This window comes from Hippopotamus amphibius, chromosome 2 (genome assembly GCF_030028045.1).
Source record: "Hippopotamus amphibius kiboko isolate mHipAmp2 chromosome 2, mHipAmp2.hap2, whole genome shotgun sequence".
NCBI lineage: Eukaryota > Metazoa > Chordata > Mammalia > Artiodactyla > Hippopotamidae > Hippopotamus > Hippopotamus amphibius.
In genome coordinates, this window is record NC_080187.1 from 174,707,140 (window position 1) to 174,728,640 (window position 21,501).

The 21,501-nt window shown below is 38.0% G+C and overlaps 1 protein-coding gene across 1 annotated transcript in view; it reads right to left on the minus strand.

The window, feature by feature from the left end:
• RPGRIP1 (RPGR interacting protein 1) overlaps positions 1–15,521 on the minus strand; it is a 70,135-nt gene extending 54,614 nt beyond the window's left edge. The window contains 7 exon segments of the mRNA XM_057721278.1: positions 1,102–1,233; positions 1,741–1,840; positions 3,068–3,086; positions 3,089–3,250; positions 3,252–3,321; positions 5,975–6,107; positions 15,503–15,521. Of these exon segments, the coding sequence (XP_057577261.1) occupies positions 1,102–1,233; positions 1,741–1,840; positions 3,068–3,086; positions 3,089–3,250; positions 3,252–3,321; positions 5,975–6,107; positions 15,503–15,521 (635 nt within the window).
• Positions 15,522–21,501: the final 5,980 nt, after the last annotated feature.

Consider the following 21,501-nt stretch of genomic DNA (forward strand, 5'->3'; position numbering starts at 1 on the left):
GATTTGGGTTCACTAGACTCTATCTCAGCGACTCCCAGGCCTAGCTTCTTATTAGAATCATCTGGAGAGATCTTTAAATTTATACCGCCTCAACTCCATCCCCCAAATAATTTAAAGGGAGTCTATGGGGTGAGACCCAGGCACCTGTGGTTTTAAAAGGCTTCCGGGTTGAAAACTTGTGTTCATACAAAAGCGTGCACACGGATGTTTACAGCAGCTTCATCCATAATTGCCAAAACTTGGAAGCTACCAAGATGTTCTTCAGAAGGTGAATGGCTAATAAACAGTGGTACATGCAGACAATGAAATGTTATTCAGTGTTAAAAAGAAATGAGCTATAAAGCCGTGAAAAGACACTGAGTAAACTTAAATACACATTGCTAAGTGAAAGAAGCCAATCTGAAAAGGCTCCATCCTGTTTGATTCCAACTATATGACATTCTGGGAAAGGTAAAACTATGAAGACAGTAAAAAGATCAGTGGTGCCAGGGATGAATAGGCAGAGCACAGAGTATTTTTAGGGCAGTGAAACTATTCTGTATGATACTATAATGATGGACGCACATCACTATATATTTGTTCAAACCCATAAAATGTACAATGCCAAGAGTAAACCCTAAGGTAAACTATGGACTTTGGGTGATTATGATGTATCAGTGTAGGTTCATCCACGGTAACAAATGTACCCCTCTGCTGTGGGATGTTGACAATGAAGGAGGCAGTGTGGGGGGAGGGGGCAGGGAGGTATATGGGAAATCTCTGTACTTTATGCTCAATTTTGTTGTGAATCTAAAACTGCTCTAAAAAAATAAAGTCCATTTTTTAAAAAGTTTCCAGGGACTGGTGCACAATGGAGGCTGAGAACTGCTGATAAGGATGAAAGAGTTTTCCTTCTGTGAAGTGAAGCAGCAATGCTTTTTACTATATATAAGCATCCCTTTTATGTTAATCCATTCCTTAACCCACTTGGGCCTCCAGGTCTACTTCTCAGATTGAATTTAATCCCAAGCATTCTCTTTTCCTCTGAGATGGAGGAAAGGTACAGGTAAGAACCTCTTCTCAGTTCATTATGGCTTGAGGCATGGAACGCCACACTCTCACCGAAGCTCTGTGGCCTTCTGAGCACACTCCGAAGAGCTTCTCTGTTCAAAATTCTCATCTTTGGACCACATTTTCTCAGGAGACTTGGGTGGTTCTTCCACTTGCATAGTATGGCTGGTCACAATGTGAGCACTGTTAGGCATGCATAGACCAATGAGTTTAGTTATAATTATGACTGTTAAAAGAGATTATACTGTTAGAATTAGGAACATTAAACATGAAAAGAAGAAATAGAAACCGCTGTTATAGGCGTTTAGAACTGGGCTCTCACATATATAAAAAGAACTTAGAGGAGTTAGTAATCTTGACATGGGTGGAGGATAATCTTATAAAATCTAGCTTTCCAGTGTCAAACAGAAATGTGAGTGAATTACAACCTAAGGGGGAAAACTATAAAGGGAAAGAGAGGGAATACCTTCAATTAAGGAAAGGGCAAAGTTTTCCTTTCCTTGGAAGACAGAGAGATACTCATTTTCCATTTTTAAGCAGTGAAGTTGGAATTTGACCGAGGGTTGACTTTCATCTTCTCTGATTATGCTGGAAAGACTCAAAAATGGCAACGTTCACTTGTTCCCTAAATGAGATTTTTCCAATTAAAGTTGAAAGAGTAACAGCACAGGATAAAGGAAAAGAACTCACAGTTCGTTGGGTTCACTGGATACTTCACCTCTGGCTTTTTCATTTGTGACATGTTCCTTGAATGTGGGAGGGGCTGTGTAGCTCAGCCTGTCCCTTGACTCTGAAAGTTTAGACAGAAGATGCAGACTCTAGCAACAGATTTTTCTAGAACCCCAAGTGCTAGAAATGGAACACCAAGTGCTAGAAATAGGGATCCTCGAGACCTGGGGGAAATCCTTATATGACCAATGATCCCAGAGGAGAGGTTCTCAGTTTTCACTCTTGCATAGATATGCAACTACTGATTTAATGTCAGCAGGACTACAGACTCTCAAGTGAGTATAAATGGGAAGAAGAAAGAGCAGGGACTGTGTGTCTAATTCTAATGCATCTTTGTCTCTAGTGCCTAGTCTATAATCGGTATTCAATAATGCTGAAGTTAAAATGAATTGAAATTTAGACTTATTTAGTTTTTCTACTTTTAGCTGTTCTCACAAAGATTTTGTTGGCTCAAGAAGGGAGCTTTAAAATATAGGACCGTGCTGAACAAAACCTAACATTGAGTCCCCAGGATTAAGACACCCCTTTCCCATGGACCTAAAACAGGGATGAGTAAGCCAGGTGAAGGAAATTTACACAGCACTACATTTAATTCAATGTTGGGTTCCACAGCAGCCAGAGACACTTAGCCACTCTGGATATAGGAAGTTGAGAAACAGCAGCTCCTCACTTAACAGCCTGACTTCTAGGCCTGGGATTCAGGAATGGGCTTTGGGAATCTCTGAGTCTATGGAATTGTATGCAAAGTTTTGTCTGCGTGTGTGTGCATTTTTCTTGGGAGAAGGCCTAGCTTCTGATCATGGTTTCAAAGGAGCCCATTTCCCCCACAAAGCGAAGAACCCCAGTTTTAGAGGCACAGGCCCTGAGTCCCAGAGTCCCAGGAAAGGGACCTGTCTTTTGTTTGTTTGTTTGTTTGTTTTGTTTTGTTTTGGAGAGGGACCTGTCTTAAGATCACTGCCGCTCACACCTGAGCAGGTCATCAAAGTTATCTCTCTGTTTTCTAGACCCCTACAGAATTTCACCAGCAAAGTTCCCTTTTCCATTGTCGGATTCTGCTCTCAGCCGTACTGCATGGTGAACTGAGAACTTTGAACCTGACATCCTACTCAGGAAAAAAAGATTTTAGGGAAGCAGAAAGGAACAAGAACAAAAGAACAAAATGGGGGTAGTGGGCAGAATAGAGCAGTGGGAGGAAAATGTGGCTGGTAAATCGATCCTTCCCAGTGCTTTGGCGCTGTCGGGGACTTGGCCCCGGGACTTGGCCCCGGGACTTGGCCCTGAGCCTCACCCCTCTTGGGTTTCTCGGCCCCCGGCGCCCCGGCGGTGTGGAGCTGTCTGTGTCCCGCGTGGATGCGAGGCTGCGTGCGGCGGGGAGCAGGCGGGCCGACGCGCTGGAACTGTAGTTGCAGCCCGTGCAGAGGCGGGCGCTGCTGCTTGGGGGGGCGCCGCCGCCCAGCGGGCTCCGCGAGCTGCTCCACCGCTGCCACTTCGGCCCTCAGGCCCCGGCCTGCTGCGGTTAACCGGAGCAAGGCTGTCCTCATCCTGTGAGCAAGAAGAGAGCTAGTGGCAAGCGCCTTCTCCTTCTTATGACAGTTATTATCTCTACAGTTTATTTGGTGGTAAATAATCTGAATTGATCTCTGATATAAATTTATGCACTGTAGTCCATTATTTATACTTAAAAACTAATTTTCTGCCCCCAATACACTGTAACTCTCTCAGAGCAGGGAACTCCTGGTGTCTGTCTTTATTTATTCTGTGGCAGTGCTCACACACTCTTAGTAAAAAATGGGGTATTCCTCAGTATGTTTGTGTGTATATCTATTTTCAAATTATGTATGGTTTCATCTGTACTAATAAATTATGGTCATTATAAAACATAAACAAAAATAGTATTTTTTAACAGGGAGATAAATATAAGTAGAAGTTTTCATATTTACTTCTCCAGTCCCAATTGTCCTCACATTCCCATATATGTGCCCACTCTAAGGATTATTCCTCTATACCCCCTGGAGACAGCAAGCCTTACCTACAGTGGATAGTCAATCACTACTTATTATCTTGACCTAAAATCATGCTTTTAATCATTGCCATCAGATTCTGTGTTCCCACTGCCTGCCAGTTCTTTTTTTTTTTAAAGAAGGATACTTTATTGAGCTCATGATTCTATGGGTCCGTAATTTGAGCTGGATTCAGTTGGACTGAAGTCAGCTGGGTTCATGCATGTGTCTGTGGTAAGCTGCAGGTTTGCTAAGTGGTTGGTCCTCTGGGGGTTGCTGGCTGTCAGCTGGAGCCCCTTCCTTCTCCATATGGTCCATCATCCCCCATGAGGCTTGCCATGCTTTTCCTATGGCAGAGCCAGGGGTCCAAGCAATACAGCAGAAGCATGCAAAGCCTCATGAGGCCCTGCCTGCCTGTTCTGACATTTACTGACTATGTGGCCTGGGGCATAGTTTTTGTGCTCAGTTTCCACATCTATAAATAAAGATAAAAATAGTACCTGCCTCATTGGATTGTTATGAGGATTAAATAAGTTAATATATGTATTATATATATATTAGGGGTTAGAATAATATATATATATAGTAGGGCTTAGAACAGTGATGGTGCACTGTAAGCACTGTAGGAGTTAGCTATTATTATTACATATCATTATACCTAGATAAAGAAATCAAGACATTAAACAGCTAGTTAACTTGCCCAAAGTCAGAAGGGATAAAATCCAATTTAGCCACTTATTATCTATAACCTCAAGTACTTTTGGGTTATTGACCAAGAAACAAGGTTTTTTGGCCCATGCAACTCACTTCCCTAGATTCTCGAATTTGCCACAATATAAAAGAATCTTCAACTCCAAAGAGTGCTGGTGTATAGTGGAAGCCTGCAATCCTGTAGATTCTAAATGAAGCTCTGAACCACTACTGGGGATTGCCAACGAGAAAGCAGAAAGCTGCTCTTGACATTAGGGAACTGGTCTGACATAGCTAGTCCTCAGTGTTTGAAGGTGGCCTGGCATTTGCAGCTAGGCCATGTTATTGTACTGTTGGACATAATCTCACAGAACACCAACATCACACAAGGCCGCTCTGAGACCATGACAGAGTGATACAAAACAAGGCTGCTGCATACTTTGGTCTCAGCCCAGACAAAAACAAGTTTACTGTGCCACCCACAATATACCAAACATGCTCCTCTCCTGGCTAATAGGAGTGACTGCTGCTTCTTTCCCAATTACAGCTTTAGCTTCACTCGAGTCTAACCACCCCGTAGATAAGATTTATTGAGAGTTCCAAACATAGAATTACCCCTGCTTTCTGACAGTACCAAATCTAGAGCAAACTTATGTTACCTTGGACCCTCCCCCAAATCACCCAACTATAGTAGGCTCTTTCTAACACAATCTTACTGAGATGCCCATGGTGTACACTTCTAGCTACAACAGTAATAAACCCAACTTGCCCAACTATAGGTGTGTTTCTGGTGGTCTTTGGCTGGGAGGCATTGACACCAATATCTTCAAAATGTATCCTAGAGATTAACCCCACTCTCCCCAGCTATTTATCTACCCACACCCCATCTCAGATTCCTTTCCAAGTCTGCACCCAAAAGATACACTTTTGAAGCCCAATACCCTAAAATCAATATGTATAGCATATTTTGGAATTAAGAGCTTTCAGCTCTGCCATTCCCTAGCTATGACCTTGGGCAAGTTACTTAACCTCTTTGTGCTCCCCTTCCTTCTTAATAATGCTTCTTTCATAGTATTAAATGAGTTAACACACATAAAGCACGTATAACATGCCTGTATATAGTAAATGATCAATACGATTTTTAGTTTTGTTTTGTAAATAAAAAGTCCTCTCTTACTTGCCCCTGCAGCCTTTGGTCCCCTGAGATTTTGGCCATTTCCCTCATCCCCATTCTCTTTTGTGTGACCAGGGCAGTAGCCTGCCCAGTCTCTTGCTCTCTGGGTTGGAATAGCTCTGATGATGCTTTACGGATTATGGCCACAGTCTACTGATGTGTTTGGAAAGAAAACAGAATAAAGTAATATTGCTTCAAAAATTATTCTTGGAGTCAACCATCCTCGACATTTGAATTGTTTTCTGGTGTAGAGATGTATTCTTTTTGGTTTATTGCAGTGTAGATCTTGTGTACAGACAGCTTTTAAAGACTTAAGGAAAACTCTGAGTACCTTTTGATCTCATCCTGTTGCTTCCAAAAAAGCTCCTTCACCAACATGTGCTCTTCACGAAGACGAAACAAACTGTCCTCCAATTCTTCCCGGGTCATCCTGCTCAAGGGTGGTTGAGTTTTTATATTCTTCCCTAAAGTCCCAGAATAGGGTAAATGGAGATTATTTTTACATGTAATTTTTTTAACCCATCATATCGCTCACCATATCTTGCCCAGAGGGCCTGAATCTACTTTGAGTCATGTGTAAGGAAATTCAGGAAGTATATGAAAAGAGTACTAATGGACCTCTTTCTTATTCTGCATCACTCCTGGATATGGAAAATCATTCCATATCATTCTAGCATATAACTCAACCTCCTGTCTAGAAAAGTATGCTCTCTTTCTAAAAGTATCAAATAGGGCTTCTAGTCTACTTAATTTTTATTTTTAATCCACTCTTTTATTTTTCCTCCTCATTAGATAATTTGGACCTAGACAAGGATTGTGCCCACAACTGTCTTCAAATCCCCAGTAAGGAAAAAGATAGAAACCTTTCTTGAGTACCAAGAGTCATTGCCTTTGGTTTTGTGGTGTGGAGAAACTGTCCCCAAAGCTGCCTCCTTGGAATAGAGCCTCTGCTTAATCTAAGCAGAGGAAACTACAGTACACCTTTGAGTGTGAGAGCGTTCACTCTAAAACTAGTCAGATCTGATCTCATAGAAACCATCCTAAAACCCAGAGCTCAAAATACAGCTCCTTGCCTGGAAGAAAGAGAGCTCAGAACCTTAGTCTCAAAACCACCTCAGGTACCACTACCACTTCTCCAGTCTATCCTTTGTAAATGATGAAATGTAAGTTTTTTAGAAAAATAACTTTATCGAAGTATAATTGGCATGTATTACACTGAGCATATTTAAAATGTAAAATTTGATTAATTTTGACATATGTATATACCTGGGAAACCACCACCACAATTAAGATAATGAACATATAAAATAATAACAAAGAAAAAAATGAACAAATCCATCATTGCCAAATTTCCTTGTGGCACTTTGTAATCCATTCCTCTCCACCTCATCCTAGCCCCAACCCACACCTTTGTTCCCAGGCAACCACTGATATATATATTTTATGTCACTTCAAATTAGTTTCCATTTTCTAGAATTTTATACAGTTCAAATCATCCATTATATACCCAGCGGGTTTTTTTTTGGGGGGGGGGGGGAGGGGCTGCACCGTGCCCCTGACCAGGGATTGAACCCATGTCTCCTGCATTGGAAGCGTGGACTTAACTGCTGGACTGCCAGGGAAGTCCCTTTTCTTTCTTTCCTTTTTTTTTTGTCTGACTTCTTTCATTCAGGAGTATTATTTTGAGATTCATCCATGGTGTTTGATATATCAATAACTCCTTATTTATCCATTTACTGTCAATGGACATTTGGGTTGTTCCCAGGTTTTGGTTATTACAAATAGAGCTACTATAAATATCCTGTGTATAAATCTTTGTGTGACATATGTTTTCATTTCTCTGTGTATATACACAGGAGTGAAATAGGTCATAAGGTAGGTACACGTTTAACTTTTTAAAAAAATTGCCAAACTGTTTTCCAAAGTCATTATACCATATTATATTCCCACCAGCAGTGTATTCTGTGTGTTCCAGTTTCTCTACATCTCATCAACATATTTTGTTTTTGTTTTTGTTTTAATTTTATTTATTTATTTATTTTGGCTGCATTGGGTCTTCATTGTGGTGTGAGGGCTTTGCATTGCGGTGGCTTCTCTTGTTGTGGAGCATGGGCTCTAGGCACGTGGGCTTCAGTAGTTGCAGCACACAGGCACAGTAGTTGTGGCTCGAGGGCTCTAGAGCACAGGCTCAGTAGTTGTGGTGCACAGGCTTAGTTGCTCCACGGCATGTGGGATCTTCCTGGACCAGGGATTGAATCCATGTACCCTGCATTGGCAGGTGGATTTTTAACCACTGCACCACCAGGGAAGTCCCAACTCTTGGTCTTTTTAATTTTAGCCATCCTAATGGATATATAGTGGTTTTAAGTGTATCAATTTGCATTATTAACTTACATTTCCTTAATGACTAATGATGTTGAACATTTCTTGTGTGCTGTGTGCTATCTGTATTTCTTCTTAAATAAATCACATGTTCAAATCTTTTGCTCTTTTTTTATTGTTGGGTTATTAAATACATTTTTATTATTGAGTTGTAAGAGTTCTTTGTAAAGTCTGAATATAAGTTCTTTGTTGGATATATGTTTTGCAGACATTTTCTTCCAGTCTGTTTTGAGTAGGTCCTTCTAGGCAAGAAGCCACCCTACTCTCTAATTTTGAAGGACCTGTTAATGTCAGGGTAGGAATGAGAGAAGATGAAAGCAGAGTAGGTAACAACATGTGTAATCATTGCAAATGAAAATCATGCATATGAATGAGAACTCTTGAGGTGAGATGAGTTAATGGAAGTCAGGGATTTGGCTAGTCTCTAATTCTTTTCCTTCCTCCAGGGAATCATTAACCCTCTTAGGCCAGATTAAGTCAGCTGTGAGGCTTCTTCCTGTGAGGCTAAGACTTTCCACACAATGACTTTCTTTTTTTCTTTTCCACACAATGACTTTCTATGAATAGTCTTGTCTGATTAAATGATAGTGAAAGATTGTTTCTTCAGTTAATGACACAGTCTTCCCAAACAGAGAATATTATCTAAAGGAGTCTGGATCTCTATCTATGTGATCTATTGGGTCTCAAGAATACCAGCATGGGGACTTCCTAGGTGGGAAGGACCTGAGGGTCCTGCATATAAAGGCCATATATGACAAACCTACAGCTAACATCATACTCAACAGTGAAAATCTGAAAGCATTTCCTATAAGATCAGGAACAAGACGAGGATGTCCACTCTCACCACTTTTATTCAACATAGTTTTGGAAGCCCTAGCCAAGGCAATCAGAGAAGAAAAAGAAAGAAAGGGAATCCAAATTGGAAAAGAAGAAGTAAAACTGTCACTGTTTGCAGATGACATGATGCTATACATAGAAAATCCTAAAGACACCACCAGGATACTACTATAGCTCATCAATGAATTCAGTAAAGTTGCAGGATATAAAATTAATATACAGATAATTGTTGCATCTCTTTACACTAACCATAAACTATCAGAAAGAGAAATTAAGAAAACTATCCCTTTTATCTTTTCATCCAAAGAATAAAATATACTGGAATAAACATGACTAAGGAGGTAAAAGACCTGTACTCAGAAAACTATTTATAAGACACTGATGAGAGAAACTGAACACAACACAAATGGATGGAAAGATATACTATGTTCATGAATTGAAAGAATTAATATTGTTGAAGTGACCATACTACCCAAGGCAATCTACAGATTCAGCGCAATCCCTATCAAAATACTAATAGCAGTTTTCACAGAACCAGAACAGAGAATTTCAAAATTTGTATGGAAACACAAAAGATCTCAAGTAGCCAAAACAGAGCTGGAGGAATCACACACCCTGATTTCAGACTATACTATAAAGCTACAATATTTAAAACAGTAGGGTACTGGCACAAAAACAGACACATAGATCAATGGAAGAGAATAGAAAGCCCAGAAATAAACCCACATACTTATGGTCAATTAACTTACAACAAAGGAAGCAAGAATATACAATGGAGAAAAGACTGTCTCTTTAATAAGTGGTGCTGTGAAAACTGGACAGCTGCATGTAAAAGAATGAAATTAGAACATTCTTTAATACCATGTACCAAAAACTCAAAATGGATTAAAGACCTGAATGTAAGAACAGAAACCATAAAAATTCTAGAAGAAGACATCGGTAGAACACTCTTTGACATAAACCGTAGCAATATTTTTTTGGATCTGTCTCCTAAAGCAAAGGAAATAAAAGCAAAATAAACAAATGGGACCTAACTAAACTTAAAAGCTTTGGCACAGCAAAGGAAACCATCAACAAAATGAAAAGACAACCCACTGAATGGAAGAAAATATTTGAAAATATGGCCAATAAGAGGTCAATATCCAAAATATATAAACAGCTCATACAACTCAACATCAAAAAAACAAGGAACCCAAATTAAAAATGTGCAGTAGACCTGAACACACACTATTCCAAAGAAGACGTACAGATGAAAAGATGCTCAACATCATTAATTAGAGAAATGCAAATTAAAAGCACAATGAGATAACACCTCACACCTGTGAAAATAGTTATCTTCAAAAAACACAAATATAAATATTGGCAAGGATATGGAGAAAAGGGGTCCTTCATACACTGTTGGTGGAAATGTAAATTGGTGCCACCACTATGGAAAACAGTTTGGAAGTTTCTCAAAAACTAAAAATAGAACTATCATATGACACAGCAATTCCACTCCTGGGTATCCATCTGAAAAACCAAGAACACTAATTTGAAAAGATACATGCACCCCAATATTTACAGCATTATTTACAATCGCCATGATACAGAAGCAACCTAAGTGGCCATCAACAGATGAATGGATAAAGTGTGTAGGTGTGTATACGTGTGTATACACACACACACACACACACACACACACACACACACTGGAATACTATTCAGCCATAAAAAATGAATTTTTGCCATTTGCAGCAACATGGATGGACTTGAAGTGTATTATGCTAAGTGAAATAAGTTAGAGGAAGACAAATACTGTATGATATCACTTACATGTGGAATCTAAAAAATGAAACAAACTAATATAATAGAAAGTGAATAGAACAAAAAAAGAAACAGACTCTCAGATATAGAGAAAAAAATAGTGGTTACCAGTGGGGAGAGGGGAAGGGCAAGATAGGGGTAGAGGATTCAGAGGTACCAACTATTATGTATAGAATAAATAAGCTACAAGGTATTTTGTATATCACAGGGAACAGTCAATATTTTATAATAACCAAATAGAGTATAATCTTTAAAATATTGTGAATCACTGTTGTACACCTGTAACTTATGTAATATTTTACATCAGCTATACCTGAATTAAAAAAGAAACAAAAAATGATTAATTTAGCACCAATAACTGAACAAGCTCTAGATACTATGAGAAATTTGTTACATCCCAGTTGGACTAGGTCCCATCATGGGTTCCTTCTCTTTTTAAAAACATTTTTATGTTAGATATGTAAATAAAAACACAACATACCAAAACACAGTATGCAGCTAAAGCAGGGTTAACAGAGAAGTTTACACATGGAAATGCCTGCATTAAAAAGGAAAAAAGATTTCAAATCAATTACCTGACTTTCACCTTAAGAAATTAGAAAAAAGAAGAGGAAACTAAACCCAAAGCATGCAGAAAAAGAAAATAATAAAGATTATAGCAGAAATAGAGAATAGAAAAACAACAGGGAAATCAGTGAAACCAAAATTGGTTCTTTGAAACATCAACAAAATCAACAAAGGAAAAAAAGACTCAAATTTACTGAAGTCAAGAATGAATGAGGGAATGTCACTACCAACCTTAAAGGAATTAAAAGAATTATGAGGGAATCCTACAAACAATTGTATGCCAACAAATCAGATAACTCAGGTGAAGTGGATAAATTCCTGGAAAGACACAAACTGCTATAACTGACTTAGGAGGAAACAGAAAATCTGAATAGACTGAGTAGAAGAATTGAATTTGTAATTAAAAAAAACTTTCTACAAAGAAAACCCCAAGCCCACGTGAGTTCACTGATGAATTCTACCAAATGTTTAAAGAAGAATTAACATCAATCCTTCATAAACTCTTCCAAAAGTTAGAAGAGGGAACACTTCCCAACTTATTACATAAGGCCAAAACCAAAGTCATCACAAGAAAGGAAACTATAGATCAATATTCCTTATTACTATGGACAAAAAATCCTCAACAAATAATAGCAAATTGAATCCAGCAACATATAAAAAGAATTATGCACCATAACCAAATGTAACTTATCCCAGGAATGCAATCTTTGTTTAATAGATGAAAATCAATCAATTTAATGTATCATATTAATAGAACAAAGGACAAAATCACATGATCATATCAATAGACACAGAAAAAAACATTTGACAAATCCAACATCCTTTCATGATGAAAAACATTCAGCTAATTACTAACATAAGAAAACTTCTCCAACCTGGTAAGTGTCATCTACAAAAAACTCACAGCTAAAATCATGCTTAATAGTAAAAGATCGAAAGCTTTCCCCCTAAGATCAGGAAAAAGATAAGGATGTCCTAACCACTCTTGGCACTTCTATTCAACATTTTACTGGAGATTCTAAATGTGAAAATTAGTCATGAAAAAGAAATAAATAGCATCTAAATTAGAAAGAAACAAGTACCACTATCTCTATTCACAGACGACTAATATTGTCTATTTCTTTTATCTAGAAAATCCTAAGGAATCTACTAAAAAAAACTATTAGAATTAGTAAATGAGTTCAGTAGAGTTTCAGGGTAAGATCAATATGTAAGAATTAATGGTATTCCCATATACTAGCAATGAACAATCTGAAAATAAAATTTAAAAAAATTCCATTTACAATAGCATCAAAAAAATAAAATACATAAGAATAAACTTAACAAAGAAGTATAAAACTTGTGCACCAAAAATTATAAAACATCATTGAAAGGAATTAAAGACTGTTTAAATAAATAGAAAGATAACCCCAGTTCATAAATTTGAAGACTTAATATTGATAAAATGGCAATACTTCCAAAGTTCGTGTATAGATTCAATGTAATCGCTATCAAAATTCCAGTTGGCTTTTTCTTTGGCAGATATTGACAATCTGATCCTAAAGTTCAGATGGAAATACAAGGGATCCAGAATAGCTAAAATAATCTTCAAAAATAACAAAGTTACTTTTCACATCCTGATTTCAATTTTACTACAAAGCTACAATAATCCATGGTATTGGCATAGGATAGGCATGTAGATCAATGGAATATAATTGAGATTCCAGAAATAAACCCTTATATGTATGGCTAATTGATTTTTGACAAGTGTGCCAAGAAAATTCAGTAGGGGAAGAATAACTTCTTCAACAAATGGTGCTGGGACAACTGGATAGACACATGCAAAAGAATGAGGTTGGATTCTTACCTCACACCATATTAAAAGTTAACTTAAAATGGATCACAGATCTAAATGTAAGAGCTAAAATGATAAAATTCTTAGAATAAAATATGGAAGTGAACATTTGTGACCTTAGGCCATGCAGTATTAAATATGACACTATGAAGTTAGACATGAAGCCAAAAGCACAAGTATATAAATATATAAATTGGACGTCATCAAAATTAAAAACTTTTGTGCTCCAAAGACCATTATGGGGACTTCCCTGGTGGTCCAGCGGTTAAGACTCCACACTCCCAATACAGGGGACCTGGGTTCGATCTCTGGTCAGGGAATTAAGATCCCACATACCGAAACTTGAGAAGCACACACACCACAATGAAGAGCCCAAGCACCACAACAAAGACCCAGCGCAGCCAAAATAAATAAATAAAGTAAATAAGTAAATAAATACTTTTTTAAAAAAGGCCACTATCAAGAAAGTGAAAAGACAACCAACAGAATGGGGAAAATATTTGCAAATCATATATCTGATAAGAGATGTGTATCCAAAATTCATAAAGAACTCTTATAACCAACAATACAAAGGCAAATAACCCAATTAAAAAATGGGCAAATGATCTGAGGAGACATTTTTCCAAAGAAGATATGCAAATGGCTGATAAACACATGAAAGACGTTCAACACGATTATTCATTAGGGAAATGCAAATCAAAACCACAAAAGAAAGAATAAATTAAAAACAACAAGACGAGACACCACATCAGTAACAACGATTGATGAGGATATGAGGAAACTGGAACTTTCATGAATTGTTAGTAGGGATGTAAAAATGTGCAACTGCTTTCAAAATAGTTTGGCACTTCCTCGAAATAACAGAGTTACCATATGACCCAGCATTTCCACTTCTAGGTATATATGTAAGAGAAATGAAAACACATGTCCACACAAAAACTTGTACACAAATGTTCATACCAGCATTACTTACAATAGCCAAAAAGGGAAAAACTCAAGTGTCGATCAACTGATGAGTGCCTAAACAAAATGTGGTATTATTATTCAGCAATAAAAAGGAATGGAGTATTGATAAATGCTACAACTTGGATGAACTTTGAAAACATTATGCTAAGTGAAAGAAGCCAGACACAAAAAATTATGTTATATGATCCCATTTATATTAAAATGTCCAGAATAGGCAAATCCATAGAGACTTAAAGCAGATTAGTGATTTCCAGAGGCAGGGAGTAGAGACATGGGGAATGTCTGCTATAAGGTTTTTTTTGGGGGGTTATGATATGTTCTAAAATTAGGTAGTAGGGATGAATGCATGACTCTGTGAATATAGTAAAAATTAAGAAATTGTATACTTTAAAAGAGTGAATTTTATGGTATGTAATTTATATCCCAATAAAGCTATTATGTATAATATATATTATATACAACATATATTATACATGTATTATATAAATATTACTATATATGTTATTGTATCTATCTCACACATATAAATGAGGAAATAAAACATATATGGACAGTTTAAAGAATAATAATAAAATGAACACATACACACAAACCAGCTTAAGAAACAGATTACTAGCGCCCTCTGTAAGTTCCTCACCCATACTATTCCCTTCTTCCCCCAGAGGGACCAGTATCTTGAATGTTGTATTAATAATTGCCTTTATAATTTTATAAAGAAAGTTGAAATTATTTAATTAATTTATTATAAAGAAAACAAATTTATTTCAGTGTATGACTATATATCAATGTATATACATTTTCTGATCATTGGACATTTATGTTGTTTCCATTTTTTATTCTTATAACAACGCTACTGTGAACATTCTGATACGTGTCTCTTGGTACACATATGCAAAAATCCCTGCAAATTTTATACCCAGGAGTAAAGTTGCACGTTCAGTTTTACTAGATAACGCCAAGCTTTTTTCCAAAGTGATTGCACCATTTATACACCCATGGGTGGGGCATAAAGTGCCCTATCTTTGAAATAAAACTTACAGAAGTAAAATTAAGTGAAAATAAAATTAATAGTAGCTATGAATAGGACTGATGGGTGGGAGAGTATGAACAAAGTTACAAAAACATCTAAAGGTGAATGGGGAAGAAGAGCTAGTGGGGCCGTTCGTTCCCTTTCCTTTTAAATGCCTACCTCTGCCTAGTGAGAGGGAAGGGCTGATCACATGGATAGATGAATGAGACTCACTCGTTTGGCTTTTCTTGTGGTGTTTGTGGTGGTGGCATGTAGCTTCACCTCCTAAACCCGCACAGTAAAAGATTTATTGTAGGAATATATGAATAAAACATTGAGAAGATTGAAGAAAACAGCTGAGAGCAAAGCAGTCACTGTGAAGGCTAGCAAGATGCCCCACAATAACAGACTGAGGGTTGTTTTCATTCTAAAAGGCATCCATCCTCAGGCACTGAATTTACCTTTCGATGCTGGTACCATCAAGGTATTGAACCTATATCTCTAACAGGTCTTTTGCTCTATCGTCCACCAGAAGATGAGATGTCATATCAACTCCCAAGCTGTGAGAGATCCCACAAGACACTAAAATAAAGGAAAAGTTCAGCCAGTTACATGCAACTTTGGGATGCCTTCTGCAGGCTATACTTAAGTTGTAGCAGGAATTTAACACTTTCATGATGGTATATTACATGTCACAGTCCTTTTTGTAGCGATGTGGATCACTCTACACTAAAGGGTAAGACCAAACATTCAGTAATAATGAAATTATTTATTCAAAATGAAATCAATTTTTCTGATTATAGAATTGATGCATATCATTTTGGATCATTCTTAAAGTGTCTGCTCAGCCCGGAAGCCAATGACCATATCCCTTCTCTAGGAAATGAGCCTCTGATCCTCTCTTCACTCCATTCATAGAGACTGACTTACCAGTATATGATCCAGTTCCCACAGTCATCGTTCATTAGACCAGGGGTAGACAAATGACCTAAGCTGGGCCAATCAGATTCTTTTCCCCAGGCATTTGGAAATGGATCTAAGAGAGTTGTTAGCCACTGTGGATGGCTAGAACTATTATCTAAACTTGGGAGTTTTGGGATGGCCATATTCTGCTTCATGGCCTAAATAACTGTGGAAATCCTATCTGCAGAGTCACTTCAAACCTTGGTCAACAGTCTTTTTCTGGATTATAATAGCCAATCTCCTGGCTTTAAATACTCTGTGTGTGTGTGTGTGTGTGTGTGTGTGTGTGTACTGTTGCTTCCAAAATTTTTATCTCCAGCCCTGACCTTCAGATTTGTACATCTTCCTGAATTTTAATCATTTCTACTTTCATGACTGCTAGGTATCTCAAATTCACCTGTCTCACAGAGGAATTTTAATTTCTTTCTCAAATCTGATCTCCCAGGCTTTCTTTACCTCCATAAATGGCATTACCATTCTACCAGTTCCTAAAGCCTCAATTCCTCCCTTTCTGTCATCCACTAGCAAATCCTCCAGGTACCTCCTAAAAGATATATCACCCTGTCTCCACAGCTACTACTCTAATTCTAGTCATCAGTGTCTCTTACCTCAACTACCATAATGTTTTCTTAATGCTCTCCCCATTTTCCTTTCTCCATGCCTCTCCCATCAATTTTCCCTGAAGCAACCAGAATACCCTTTAAAAAACAACCCAGGTCATAGCATTTCCTGTTTAAAAATTCTCCAACGGTTTTCCTTTACATTTAAAATAAAATCTAGGACTTCCTAGGTGGCGCAGTGGTTAAGAATCCACCTGCCAATGCAGGGGACATGGGTTCGAGCCCTGCTCTGGGAAGATTCCACATGCCACAGAGCAACTAACCCCATGTGCCACAACTGTTGAAGCCCACGCGCCTAGAGCCCGTGCTCCACAACAAGATAAGCCACTACAATGAGGAGCCTGCGCACCACAATGAAGAGTAGCCCCTGCTCGCAGCAACTAGAGAAAGCCCGTGTGCAGCAACGAAGACCCAATACAGCCAATAAGTAAATAAAATTTAAAAAATAAATAAATTAAAAAAATAAAATTAGTCAGAAGGAAATTTAAAAAAATAAAATAAAATAAAATCTAAGCTCCTTACTGTAGTCAGCATGGCCCTCTGTGATCTGACCTTCTTCTTATTTCTCAGATCACACTGTATTTCTCCTCCTCTAGCAAATAACATTCCTTGCCACTGGCCTCCTCTCTGCTCCTGAAACCAGCAAGCTCCTTTTTGCCTCAGGACCTTTGTACTTGGCTGGAATGTTCTTTCCCTTGCTTACAAGGCTAGTTCCTTTCTAACCTTCAGTGTCTCAGCATCTTTTCATCTGCCAAGACGACTTTCTCTGACTTCATAACTGAAGTGAGCACTTCCTCAGTTATACTCTGTCATGTTGCCCTGTTTATCTTACTGGTAACACTTACCATTCCCAGAAACTACCTTCATTTATTTACACATATTTATTGCCTCCTCTCACTAAAATACAAGGATTTGAAAGCAGAAAATTAGTTTATCTTATTTACCTCTATTTTCCAGCACTTGAACAACTCCTAGTAGTAGGCACCTAATAAATATATATTGAATAAGTGAGTAGGTCAGTGAATAAACAAGTCAAAAGAGAGAATGATACTGAATGGCTGAGTTAAAAGGTCCCAAAAGCTTCCTGTCCTTGATTTTAGTCTTTTCCAAGGCCTGTCTCTGTTCCTGCCCTTAGGTTCTGTAGGAGAGTATTATGTCCTTACAACAAATTCGCCTTTTTGCTGAAGCTAGCTTGATTTGTCAACTGAAGAAACTTACCCACAGGCTTATTTTGAACGAGCAGAGAAATACAAAGAAGGTAAAAAGCATAATGGAGAAATTCTATTACTGGAAGAAAACATTAACATTTGTTGATCTGTTTTCCAGACAATTTAACTTGAATTGAGTTATTCATATTCTGTTCTGTGATGTTTCGTTTTGTTAAAGCACTTTTTAAAACAAATAAGTGGAGAATATATTTCAAATGTCATAATTTTAAAAGGATCTATACAGATTTCTATATTAAGGAGGCTGACAATCACCCAAAAGTTGATATGCTTTCACATTAGACAACAGTTCTAGGATAAGAACAGAATGGAAGCAACCAAGGAAACCATTTTGTTTTAAAGTCAATCCTTACACTGAAGGTAGCTTTTGTAGGTCTGCCATATTACCCCATTTTCTCAGCCTCCTATTATAGTAAAGTAAAACAAATGGAAAGGAGGGGTGACTACATCACAGACCTCTTCCTCTGGACCTGAAGCCATTTGCAAAAATGAAGCTATAGCGGAGGGAAAGATGCTGTGGTTCTTTAATATCTGGACCCAGAGAAGATTGTTCTGGTTTATGACCATCCCAAAATACACCACCAAAGCTGTATAGCACTGTGGAGCCACTGGAAAGTACCACTAAAAATGGTCAAAGAAGCTCTAAGAATAAAATGGAGGCTATCAGGATGCCAGAAAAGAAAACCCAGGAGAGATTATCAGTGAGGGTATGATGAAAGGACATCCAAATCCAGATTTAATCTCTCAGGAAAAAAGTAGTGGAGAGAAGAAGTAAGGAAGAAAACTTTATTATTTGTGGTGCACTCAAAGAAATGAAAGACAAAAAGAAATCCATTGCAGTGATATTCAGAGTTGCAGTGCCCTGGGGCAAGGGTAAGTGAATGAGGGCAAAGAATAACCCTTTAGTAGTGACTGCTGAATGAAGCTAGTGTGATGACATTAAAAATTAAAACTATACAGCCAACTCCCCTTACTCTGATTTTATACTCACCTGTGATTAAAGTTGGAAAGAATGAACTGTAAATGGTCAAGAGCCTAGGAATAAGAAAGACAGATTCACATCTTTCTTTTGCTGTGTGACCATGGACAAGTTACTTAACCACTGCTTATTTCCCTTACGTATAAAATAGGGATGAAATACTCACCTCATATGGTTATGATGGGGATCAGTTCAGATAATGCCTATAAAAATTTGTATAATGCTTGGCACTTAGTACAGGCTCCTTATTAGCTAAATGCTAGCTGTTTTTGTTGTTTTCACTGGACTAGTCTCTGGCCAATTGATAATCCTATTGTATTTATCAGTATAAGTTAATGATTTATATTATGATATATATGTAATTTTCTTGTGTGTTTGTTAGTATAAGTCAGTTCTCTATAGTGTTTATACATCATGTGTCTCTTCACTAGTCTATCAGCTCTTTTTTTTTTTAATTGGCTGTGTTGGGTCTTTGCTGCTGCGTGCGGGCTTTCTCTAGTTGTGGGGGGTGGGGGGCTACTCTTCGTTGTGGTGCACGGGCTTATTGTGGTGGCTTCTCTTGTTGCAGAGCATGGGCTATAGGTGCGTAGGCTTCAGTAGTTGTGCCACATGGGCTCAGTAGTTGTGGCTTGTGGGCTCTAGAGCACAGGCTCAGTAGTTGTGGCGCACGAGCTTAGTTGCTCTGTGGCATGTGGGACTCTTCCCTGACTAGGGCTCGAGCCCGTGTCCCCTGCATTGGCAGGCGGATTCTTAACCACTAAGCCACCAGGGAAGTACCTATCAGCTCTTTTGAGGATATCTTTGTACCTAACAGAATGCTCGGTATCAGCAGATACATAATCATTTTTCAACTGATGTGTTATTATGATATTGGATTGTGGCAGACATTGTTTTCCTTTTTGGAGTTGTTTTTAATAATTTTACAAAGTTTTGCAGTAATTCTCCTTCACCTCCAAGAACACAGTGAAGTGAGAGCCTTAACGGTATCACTGATTTGAGTAGCAGAGAGAAAAAAGACAAAAAATGTAAAAATCAGGTGAAAAATCTGTTCAAAGGAATGTCAGCAGCATTTCAGTACAGCATAGGAAATGATGCTGCAAAAATACTCCCATCCTCTAAAAATTCATGAATTAAGTGGGCCCATATGTCAAAATATAGAAGCAGGGTTTTAACTATTTTAAATTTAATATGGATTGGGAATTCAGGTCTTCTCATTGCATAAGAAGTTTACTTTAACAGGCCCAATAAACAGTCAAGTCCCTGAAAGGGGGGCTGCAGTTGGGCTCCTTCAAATTGAAAATCTGGGGGAAGGAAGGGACAAATTGTGAACAGACTCTTCAAGAAAATAGTTTTACAGTGAGTGAGGGAACTCCGGAGGAGCTGATCTTACATAAGAGGATAGAAGCAAAAGGGATGTAGGCATTGAGAAAGAAACTTGGAGCAGAGATAAAGAGAAGCTATGGAGAAAAGTGTAGGCTCTGTAATTTTAGCATCAGTTTTGTGAATGATCAAAAAAGATGACAGGAACTCCTAGAATTTGGGTTGAATGTAATTTGACAAATATTACTGAGTACACATTTTGTGTGGTTGCTACAAGGAGAAGAACAATAAAGCCCTCGGATTTGTGGTTACTAGAGGTGGTGGTGGGGGGAACAGGAATCGGATGAAGATAGTCAAAAGGTACAAACTTCCAGTTATAAGTAAGTACCAGGGATGTAATATGCAACACTGCTGTAATGTTATACAGTATATGAAATTTGTTGGGACTAAATTTTAAGAGCTCTGGTGACACGGGAAAATGTACTTACATTTCTTTAGTTTTGTATCTATATGAGATGATGGATGTTTACTAAACCTACTGTGGTAATCATTTCACCATAAATGTAAGTCAAATCATTATGCTGTATACTTCAAGCTTATACAGTGCTGTATGTCAATTATAACAATAAAAAAAATAACATAGTTTCCCACAAAAAAAGAAAAATAAAGCCCTTGCTCTTAGGAAGTGAATAATTAATGAGGAGGGTAGAAATGAGAAAAGCACATTCTTAACTTTTTATAGTTTACCTTAACTGTAAGGTAAACTATAAAAAGTCAATTCAAGAAGAACAAAGCAAAACGAGATTGTAATGGAAGACTGAAATTCACATTTACTTGAAGGATCAGATAATGCTTTATGGAGGGAAGATTGTCGGGGTCTGGGAAGGATTTTGGCAGGTGGAGATACAGAGTGTTCTATACAGATAGAGGAGAGCTTGAGTAGAGTCAGGGATGGACAAAGAGCAGGGTAGTCTTCAACAGTAGCAGGCAGGCATGACAACTTTGAGAAAGAGAGTTGTGGGAATTTAAACGAAAGGAAGCATATTTTGGAAGACCTTGCATATACATTAGAGGTGTTGTATTCACTCTGCAAATGGGTGAGAATTACACATTTTGAGCAAAAGAGCAATAGAGTTAGAGCTGTGGAAGGGCTTTAGGAAGATTCATCCGGCATAAGTGAGTTAGAGAGACTGGCAGAGAGGAGCGTTAGGATATTGCTGTGGTTCAGGTAAGTGGTCTTGAACTAGGAAGGATGGTGGCAGGGGGATGGAAGCGTGGGATAGATGACAAAGACACTGAGGAAGGTGAATCAAAATACTTGCCAACTAGCTGGCTATGGGATGGAGTTAAGA